This window comes from Oncorhynchus nerka, linkage group LG14 (genome assembly GCF_034236695.1).
Source record: "Oncorhynchus nerka isolate Pitt River linkage group LG14, Oner_Uvic_2.0, whole genome shotgun sequence".
Classification (NCBI taxonomy): Eukaryota; Metazoa; Chordata; class Actinopteri; order Salmoniformes; family Salmonidae; genus Oncorhynchus; species Oncorhynchus nerka.
The window spans coordinates 6,060,823-6,071,176 of record NC_088409.1 but is presented as its reverse complement, the minus strand read 5'-3'; the positions used below and the strand labels follow the sequence as shown (position 1 = coordinate 6,071,176).

Here is a 10,354-nt window from a genome sequence, read left to right as displayed (position 1 = left end):
CCTAGGAGCCCTGGTGTAGTTAGTTCACTTGGCAGCCTAGGAGCCCTGGTGTAGTTAGTTCACTTGGCAGCCTAGGTTAGCCCTGGTGTAGTTAGTTCACTTGGCAGCCTAGGAGCCCTGGTGTAGTTAGTTCACTTGGCAGCCTAGGAGCCCTGGTGTAGTTAGTTCACTTGGCAGCCTAGGGGCCCTGGTGTAGTTAGTTCACTTGGCAGCCTAGGGGCCCTGGTGTAGTTAGTTCACTTGGCAGCCTAGGGGCCCTGGTGTAGTTAGTTCACTTGGCAGCCTAGGGGCCCTGGTGTAGTTAGTTCACTTGGCAGCCTAGGGGCCCTGGTGTAGTTAGTTCACTTGGCAGCCTAGGAGCCCTGGTGTAGTTAGTTCACTTGGCAGCCTAGGAGCCCTGGTGTAGTTAGTTCACTTGGCAGCCTAGGAGCCCTGGTGTAGTTAGTTCACTTGGCAGCCTAGGAGCCCTGGTGTAGTTAGTTCACTTGGCAGCCTAGGAGCCCTGGTGTAGTTAGTTCACTTGGCAGCCTAGGAGCCCTGGTGTAGTTAGTTCACTTGGCAGCCTAGGAGCCCTGGTGTAGTTAGTTCACTTGGCAGCCTAGGAGCCCTGGGTGTTAGTTAGTTCCTGGTGGCAGCCTAGGAGCCCTGGTGTAGTTAGTTCACTTGGCAGCCTAGGAGCCCTGGTGTAGTTAGTTCACTTGGCAGCCTAGGAGCCCTGGTGTAGTTAGTTCACTTGGCAGCCTAGGGACCCTGGTGTAGTTAGTTCACTTGGCAGCCTAGGAGCCCTGGTGTAGTTAGTTCACTTGGCAGCCTAGGGGCCCTGGTGTAGTTAGTTCACTTGGCAGCCTAGGGACCCTGGTGTAGTTAGTTCACTTGGCAGCCTAGGAGCCCTGGTGTAGTTAGTTCACTTGGCAGCCTAGGGGCCCTGGTGTAGTTAGTTCACTTGGCAGCCTAGGGACCCTGGTGTAGTTAGTTCACTTGGCAGCCTAGGAGCCCTGGTGTAGTTAGTTCACTTGGCAGCCTAGGGGCCCTGGTGTAGTTAGTTCACTTGGCAGCCTAGGAGCCCTGGTGTAGTTAGTTCACTTGGCAGCCTAGGAGCCCTGGTGTAGTTAGTTCAGGAGCCCTGGTGTAGTTAGTTCACTTGGCAGCCTAGGAGCCCTGGTGTAGTTAGTTCACTTGGCAGCCTAGAAGCCCTGGTGTAGTTAGTTCACTTGGCAGCCTAGAAGCCCTGGTGTAGTTAGTTCACTTGGCAGCCTAGGAGCCCTGGTGTAGTTAGTTTACTTGGCAGCCTAGGGGCCCTGGTGTAGTTAGTTCACTTGGCAGCCTAGGGGCCCTGGTGTAGTTAGTTCACTTGGCAGCCTATGAGCCCTGGTGTAGTTAGTTCACTTGGCAGCCTAGGAGCCCTGGTGTAGTTAGTTCACTTGGCAGCCTAGGGGCCCTGGTGTAGTTAGTTTACTTGGCAGCCTAGGGGCCCTGGTGTAGTTAGTTTACTTGGCAGCCTAGGGGCCCTGGTGTAGTTAGTTCACTTGGCAGCCTAGGAGCCCTGGTGTAGTTAGTTCACTTGGCAGCCTAGGGGCCCTGGTGTAGTTAGTTCACTTGGCAGCCTGGTGTAGTTAGTTCACTTGGCAGCCTAGGGGCCCTGGTGTAGTTAGTTCACTTGGCAGCCTAGGGGCCCTGGTGTAGTTAGTTCACTTGGCAGCCTAGGAGCCCTGGTGTAGTTAGTTCACTTGGCAGCCTAGGGGCCCTGGTGTAGTGGGTCACTTGGCAGCCTAGGAGCCCTGGTGTAGTTAGTTCACTTGGCAGCCTAGGAGCCCTGGTGTAGTTAGTTCACTTGGCAGCCTAGGAGCCCTGGTGTAGTTAGTTCACTTGGCAGCCTAGGGGCCCTGGTGTAGTTAGTTCACTTGGCAGCCTAGGAGCCCTGGTGTAGTTAGTTCACTTGGCAGCCTAGGAGCCCTGGTGTAGTTAGTTCACTTGGCAGCCTAGGGACCCTGGTGTAGTTAGTTCACTTGGCAGCCTAGGGGCCCTGGTGTAGTTAGTTCACTTGGCAGCCTAGGGGCCCTGGTGTAGTTAGTTCACTTGGCAGCCTAGGAGCCCTGGTGTAGTTAGTTCACTTGGCAGCCTAGGGGCCCTGGTGTAGTTAGTTCACTTGGCAGCCTAGGGGCCCTGGTGTAGTTAGTTCACTTGGCAGCCTAGGGGCCCTGGTGTAGTTAGTTCACTTGGCAGCCTAGGAGCCCTGGTGTAGTTAGTTCACTTGGCAGCCTAGGGGCCCTGGTGTAGTGGGTCACTTGGCAGCCTAGGAGCCCTGGTGTAGTTAGTTCACTTGGCAGCCTAGGAGCCCTGGTGTAGTTAGTTCACTTGGCAGCCTAGGAGCCCTGGTGTAGTTAGTTCACTTGGCAGCCTAGGGGCCCTGGTGTAGTTAGTTCACTTGGCAGCCTAGGAGCCCTGGTGTAGTTAGTTCACTTGGCAGCCTAGGAGCCCTGGTGTAGTTAGTTCACTTGGCAGCCTAGGGACCCTGGTGTAGTTAGTTCACTTGACAGCCTAGGAGCCCTGGTGTAGTTAGTTCACTTGGCAGCCTAGGGACCCTGGTGTAGTTAGTTCACTTGGCAGCCTAGGAGCCCTGGTGTAGTTAGTTCACTTGGCAGCCTAGGAGCCCTGGTGTAGTTAGTTCACTTGGCAGCCTAGGAGCCCTGGTGTAGTTAGTTCACTTGGCAGCCTAGGGACCCTGGTGTAGTTAGTTCACTTGGCAGCCTAGGAGCCCTGGTGTAGTTAGTTCACTTGGCAGCCTAGGAGCCCTGGTGTAGTTAGTTCACTTGGCAGCCTAGGAGCCCTGGTGTAGTTAGTTCACTTGGCAGCCTAGGAGCCCTGGTGTAGTTAGTTCACTTGGCAGCCTAGGGGCCCTGGTGTAGTTAGTTCACTTGGCAGCCTAGGAGCCCTGGTGTAGTTAGTTCACTTGGCAGCCTAGGAGCCCTGGTGTAGTTAGTTCACTTGGCAGCCTAGGGGCCCTGGTGTAGTTAGTTCACTTGGCAGCCTAGGAGCCCTGGTGTAGTTAGTTCACTTGGCAGCCTAGGAGCCCTGGTGTAGTTAGTCCACTTGGCAGCCTAGGAGCCCTGGTGTAGTTAGTTCACTTGGCAGCCTAGGGGCCCTGGTGTAGTTAGTTCACTTGGCAGCCTAGGGACCCTGGTGTAGTTAGTTCACTTGACAGCCTAGGAGCCCTGGTGTAGTTAGTTCACTTGGCAGCCTAGGAGCCCTGGTGTAGTTAGTTCACTTGGCAGCCTAGGAGCCCTGGTGTAGTTAGTCCACTTGGCAGAATAGGAGCCCTGGTGTAGTTAGTCCACTTGGCAGCCTAGGAGCCCTGGTGTAGTTAGTTCACTTGGCAGCCTAGGAGCCCTGGTGTAGTTAGTTCACTTGGCAGCCTAGGAGCCCTGGTGTAGTTAGTTCACTTGGCAGCCTAGGAGCCCTGGTGTAGTTAGTTCACTTGGCAGCCTAGGAGCCCTGGTGTAGTTAGTCCACTTGGCAGCCTAGGAGCCCTGGTGTAGTTAGTTCACTTGGCAGCCTAGGAGCCCTGGTGTAGTTAGTTCACTTGGCAGCCTAGGAGCCCTGGTGTAGTTAGTTCACTTGGCAGCCTAGGGGCCCTGGTGTAGTTAGTTCACTTGGCAGCCTAGGGGCCCTGGTGTAGTTAGTTCACTTGGCAGCCTAGGGGCCCTGGTGTAGTTAGTTTCACTTGGCAGCCTAGGGGCCCTGGTGTAGGTAGTTCACTTGGCAGCCTAGGGGCCCTACATTTACATTTACATTACATTTAAGTCATTTAGCAGACGCTCTTATCCAGAGCGACTTACAAATTGGTGCATTCACCTTATGACATCCAGTGGAACTGCCACTTTACAATAGTTTTGTAACTAACTAACTACCCTGGTGTAGTTAGTTCACTTGACAGCCTGGGGGCCCTGGTATATTTTTTATTTTATTTTACCTTTATTTAACTCGGCAAGTCAGTTAAGAACAAAGTCTTATTTTCAATGACGGCCTAGGAACAGTGGGTTAACTGCCTGTTCAGGGGCAGTTAGTGTACTTGGCAGCCTAGGAGCCCTGGTGTAGTGGGTCACTTGGCAGCCTAGGGGCCCTGGTGTAGTGGGTCACTTGGCAGCCTAGGGGCCCTGGTTAAAAGTAGTGTACTAAAAGGAATTAGGGAACATGGTACTATTTCGTACTCAGCCCATGTGTATCGTCAATGGTCATTCATTCATTCATTGACTGATTCCAGGCCAGGGAGATGGCAGTACAGAGCTTCTCTGATGTCTCTACCTCTGAGGACCTGTGTGAGCTCTCCTTACCTGAGCTGATGGGTTACCTGGAGGATGACTGGCTCTGTGCTGAGGAGGAGCAGGTAAGGTAATACTTTATGCAAATCCCTAAAAATAAACACCCAATCAACAACAATGGCCACTAAAAGCAGCAGCGCATCATCAACAAAGTTAAAACTATCAACAGATGTTTAAGAACTAAGTGTTGAAGTTAAAACTATCAACAGATGTTTAAGAACTAAGTGTTGAAGTTAAAACTATCAACAGATGTTTAAGAACTAAGTGTTGAAATTAAAACTTTTTAAAAAATTTTTTAAACAGGTGTTCGAGACGTTACTGGCGTGGATCCACCACGACCCGTTCTCCCGGCGCGGCGCCATCTCCGACCTCTTCAGGAAGGTGCGTCTGCGCTACATCCACCCCACCTACCTGTTCCAGTTCATCGCCAACGACCCCCTCGTCCAGTCCTCCACCCTGTGCACCGAGGTCATCGAGTCCGTCCGACGCCTCATGTTCTCCATCACCACTAAGTGTGGGTCGGACCTCAAGCCCCTGTGGGTGACCCCGCGGCGTTTCACCTGCCGGGAGACCCTGGTTCTCGTTGGCGGCCGCAAGAACAACGAACAGACGTCCCGCGAAGCACTCCTGTTCGACGAGAGGACTCAGCGCTGGCAGTGGCTGGCCAAGCTGCCCTTGCGACTCTATAAGGCCTCCTACGTCTGTATCCACAGTATCCTGTATGTCCTGGGAGGCCTCACCATGAACACCAAGCACAGAGTGGTTAGCACCACTGTCTATACGTTTTCTCTGAAGAACAACCAGTGGAGGACGACTGAGCCCATGATCCAGCCTCGCTTCGCCCACCAGTCTGTCTCCTACCTGCACTTTATCTTCGTCCTGGGGGGTCTGGGGCCGGAGAAGCAGGTGTGCGACACGGTGCAAAGGTACAATACTATGTTCAACCAATGGGAGGCTATGGTTCCCATGCCGACGGCTGTGCTACACCCGGCGGTTGCCGCTAACGATCAAAGAATCTACATGTTCGGGGGAGAGGACGCGATGCAGAACCCTGTCAGGATGATACAGGTAGGCAGAATGTCCTTCTGTTGAGGTTGCTGTTGTGTGGTGAACTTGAAGTCGAAGTTGAAATACTGAAGACTTGAAGTCTCGGGGTGTTGAATTACGGAAGATTTGAAGTCTTGGGGTGTTGAATTACGGAAGATTTGAAGTCTTGGGGTGTTGAATTACTGAAGATTTGAAGTATCGGGTGTTGAATTACAGAAGATTTGAAGTATCGGGTGTTGAATTACTGAAGATTTGAAGTCTCGGGGTGTTGAATTACTGAAGATTTGAAGTATCGGGTGTTGAATTACAGAAGACTTGAAGTCTCGGGTGTTGAATTACTGAAGACTTGAAGTCTCGGGGTGTTGAATTACTGAAGATTTGAAGTCTTGGGTGTTGAATTACTGAAGACTTGAAGTCTCGGGTGTTGAATTACTGAAGATTTGAAGTCTCTGGGTGTTTAATTACTGAAGACTTGAAGTCTCGGGTGTTGAATTACTGAAGACTTGAAGTCTCGGGTGTTGAATTACTGAAGACTTGAAGTCTCGTGTGTTGAATTACTGAAGACTTGAAGTCTCGGGTGTTGAATTACTGAAGATTTGAAATCTTGGAGTTTGCTGTTAATTCTTGAAACTTTTTTTGGGGGGACAAATCTGCACAGAAACACTAAACTCTTCTAAACCCATCCTCTTTCTCCAGGTGTATCACATTGGCAGGAATATGTGGTCTATGATGGAGACCAGGACAGTGAAGAACGTTTCTGCACCAGCAGCTGTCCTCGATGACAAGATCTACATTATCGGAGGTAGGTGAAGACTGGGTCTGTGGCTTTAGTCAGGGGGAAAAAAGGACAATCTAATGTTTCAATTAAATACAACTTTATTTGGTCTACTTAGGACTTTGAGATCTTCGATATTTCTTCTGTCTTTTGTCAAGACAACTTTATCAGCAGCTCTGTCCCCTAACTGTCCCCCCTAACTGTCCCCTAACTGTCCCCCCTAACTGTCCCCTAACTGTCCCCTAACTGTCCCCCCTAACTGTCCCCTAACTGTCCCCTAACCCTAACTGTCCCCCCCTAACTGTCCCCCCTAACTGTCCCCTAACTGTCCCCCTAACTGTCCCCTAACTGTCCCCTAACTGTCCCCCCCTAACTGTCCCCTAACTGTCCCTAACCCCTAACTGTCCCCTAACTGTCCCCTAACTGTCCCCCTAACTGTGCCCTAACTGTCCCCCCTAACTGTCCCCTAACTGTGCCCTAACTGTCTAACTGTCCCCCTAACTGTCCCCCTAACTGTCCCCTAACTGTCCCCTAACTGTCCCCTAACTGTCCCCTAACTGTCCCCCTAACTGTCCCCTAACTGTCCCCTAACTGTCCCCCTAACTGTCCCCTAACTGTCCCCCTAACTGTCCCCCCAACTGTCCCTAACCCTAACTGTCCCCTAACTGTCCCCCCCTAACTGTCCCCTAACTGTCCCCTAATTGTGCCCTAACTGTCCCCCCCTAACTGTCCCCTAACTGTCCCCTAACTGTCCCCCTAACTGTCCCCCCTAACTGTCCCCTAACTGTCCCCCTAACTGTCCCCCCTAATGTCTTTTTGTACAGGCTACACCAGAAGAATGATCGCGTACGACACCAAAGCCAACCGCTTTACGAAGTGTGAGAACCTGAAGCAGAGGAGGATGCATCACGCCGTCGCGGTGCTCGACGACAAACTGTACGTGACCGGAGGACGCTTCATCAACGGACACGACGTCATAGAGGACTCCGACAGCTTCGAGTGCTACGACCCGAAGACTGACGCGTGGACGACGAAGGGGACGTTGCCGTACAGGCTGTTTGACCACGGTTCTCTGTCCCTGGTGTGTGTCTCCAACAAATCCAAGCCTCCCTGAGTGTGTGTTGTGGATGTGTGTGTCCCCTTCAGATGATACTCTGCCCGACCAAGCAAAAAGACATTAACTGCTCATAGCGTGGAACTGAGAAAAATACCTTTTATTTACCTTGGTGTCACAGTATCTTCATGCAGTTACTGGCTAACATGACCCCCTCCATTTTCTCCTGAACACAATACAACCGAGGCAGGATACTTGTCCACATGATTAAGGATGTATTTAAAGTAGCAAAAAAATTGACATGAACTCATTTTGGACCAAATGAGCAGTTATTGCCTTTTTGCATGGAAGAGCAATACTGTCTATACATATGTTGCTGCTCGGATGTGACGCTGACCGACACAGATGTTGCAAAGAACATCTCTGATGTCATTTCCTGTCCCGCAAATTCCCTCAATGGGTGACACTTTTTCCAGCAGCTAAACTTAAATCAAATTAAGATGTTTTTATAGATTTTAACTTGTTATGTGGAACTGAAGCCCTGGGCAGTTAATTGTTGTGTGGTACTGAAGCCCTGGGCAGTTACTTGTCGTGTGGAACTGAAGCCCTGGGCAGTTAATTGTTGTGTGGTACTGAAGCCCTGGGCAGTTACTTGTCGTGTGGAACTGAAGCCCTGGGCAGTTACTTGTCGTGTGGTACTGAAGCCCTGGGCAGTTAATTGTCGTGTGGAACTGAAGCCCTGGGCAGTTAATTGTCGTGTGGAACTGAAGCCCTGGGCAGTTAATTGTCGTGTGGAACTGAAGCCCTGGGCAGTTAATTGTTGTGTGGAACTGAAGCCCTGGGCAGTGAATTGTTGTGTGGAACTGAAGCCCTGGGCAGTTAATTGTCGTGTGGAACTGAAGCCCTGGGCAGTTAATTGTCGTGTGGAACTGAAGCCCTGGGCAGTTAATTGTCGTGTGGAACTGAAGCCCTGGGCAGTTAATTGTTATGTGGAACTGAAGGCTATAGGTGTATACAAGTACTGTAGACTATATGAAGACGACACTACATGATGACCAACTGTTTAGTCACCAGTCCAAACACACGTTACCAACAGACTGGATGACATTACTACCCACTGGGCAAAAACTGGTTGCAACAGTGTTGTTTCTACGTCATTTCAACCCCAAAAGAAATTCAATCTTGATAACGTTGAATCAACGTGGAAAACTGGTTGGATTTACGAAAAAAGAGAATTTAATCTTTTTTTCACAACTTTTTAGCATAAATCCAACGATATGGTGAAATGTTTTGTTGATTTCACGTTGAATTCACGTTAATTTCACGTTGATTTCACGTTAGTTAACATCTGAAACCAAATCAAAACTAGACGTTTGAACTGATGTCTGTCCCCAGTGGGTAGGGTCCAGAGTTTTCTCTGGGCACATCTTCGAGGAAAAACTCCAGTCACTACTCATCACTGCACAATAACAAACCCTACGGTAGGCCAAACATGATGTGATCTGGTAACAGACTGTAGCTAGCCAACGCACGCAAGATTTGGTTCTGGGTTCAGAGACTAATGAGGCAGCAAGGACGTTCCCTGTGTTACTGAGCATCATCACAAACCCAGGGTAGTGTGTCAACATGATTCAGTGACTGTTGTTTGAGAACACTGTATACTGAGTGTTCAAAACATTAGGAACACTTCATACTGAGTGTACAAAACATTAGGAACACTTCATACTGAGTGTACAAAACATTAGGAACACTGTATACTGAGTGTACAAAACATTAGGAACACTTCATACTGAGTGTACAAAACATTAGGAACACTTCATATTGAGTGTACAAAACATTAGGAACACTTTATACAGAGTGTACAAAACATTAGGAACACTTTATACTGAGTGTACAAAACATTAGGAATACTTCATACTGAGTGTACAAAACATTAGGAACACTTCATACTGAGTGTACAAACATTAGGAACACTTTATACTGAGTATTCAAAACATTAGGAACACTATAATGAGCGTACAAAACATTAAGAATTTCGTCAGAACATGGACTCTACAAGGTGTTGAAAGCGTTCCACAGGGATGCTGGTCCTTGTTGACTCCAATGCTTCCTACAGTTGTGTCAAGTTGGCTGGATATCCTTTGGGTGGTGGACCATTCTTGATACACACGGGAAACTGTTGAGCGTGAAAAACCCAGCAGCTTTGCAGTTCTTGACACAAACTGGTGCGTCTGGCACCAAACCTCGCTCTTAAATCTTCTGTCTTGCCCGTTCACCCTCTGAATGGCACACATACACAATCCATGTCTCTAATTGTCTCCAGGCTTAAATCCTTCTTTAACCCGTCTCCTCCCCTTCATCTACACTGATTTAATGTGGATTTAACAAGTGACATCAATAAGGGATCAGAGCTTTCACCTGGATTCACCTGGTCAGTCTATGTCATGGAAAGAGCAGGTGTTCTTAATGTTTTGTCCGCTCAGTGTATATTTATAAATAACGTTCCCCTGAGGCGACATGGATGGAACTAGTCATTTATCAGTGTTTATAACCAAGTCATAAGATTTAACACATTGTAAGATGTATATAGATCTATATATAATACCAGATGCACATTGTAAGAATGCCGTCATAGTTATATTTGAAGAGTGAGAGGGCTCAGTCTGTTTTATGCGTTTCTTCTTACTGTGTGTGGTGACACCGTCCAAATGGTTTACCGACGGATCTATGCAAATCGCCTCATATAAGTATTTTTTTTAAAGTTTGGAGTGATTTTAATATTCGTGTTTGTTTTTGTAATGTTGTTTATTAATAAAAAATGTATAATAAAATGTTATCACAATGACTGTGACAGTCAATTTCGTTAAAAATTCTTCGGTACTCCTCTCTCTATAAAGAGGTCTCAGTCTCAATGTGAGGTCTCAGTCTCTCTGTGAGGTCTCAGTCTCTCTGTGAGGTCTCAGTCCCACTGTGAGGTCTCAGTCCCACTGTGAGGTCTCAGTCCCACTGTGAGGTCTCAGTCCCACTGTGAGGTCTCAGTCTCACTGTGAGGTCTCAGTCTCTGTGAGGTCTCAGTCCCACTGTGAGGTCTCAGTCTCACTGTGAGGTCTCAGTCTCTCTGTGAGGTCTCAGTCTCACTGTGAGGTCTCAGTCTGTGAG

General features: G+C 49.1%; 1 protein-coding gene across 1 annotated transcript in view; it reads left to right on the top strand.

Moving 5' to 3' along the window:
- Positions 1-10,031, top strand: part of LOC115118446 (kelch-like protein 38) — a 27,986-nt gene extending 17,955 nt beyond the window's left edge. The window contains exons 5-8 of the mRNA XM_065027298.1: positions 4,262-4,384; positions 4,623-5,387; positions 6,063-6,168; positions 6,966-10,031. Of these exons, the coding sequence (XP_064883370.1) occupies positions 4,262-4,384; positions 4,623-5,387; positions 6,063-6,168; positions 6,966-7,255 (1,284 nt within the window). The 3' untranslated portion in view covers positions 7,256-10,031. The remainder of the gene's footprint in view (positions 1-4,261; positions 4,385-4,622; positions 5,388-6,062; positions 6,169-6,965) is intronic.
- The last annotated feature ends 323 nt before the right edge of the window (positions 10,032-10,354 follow it).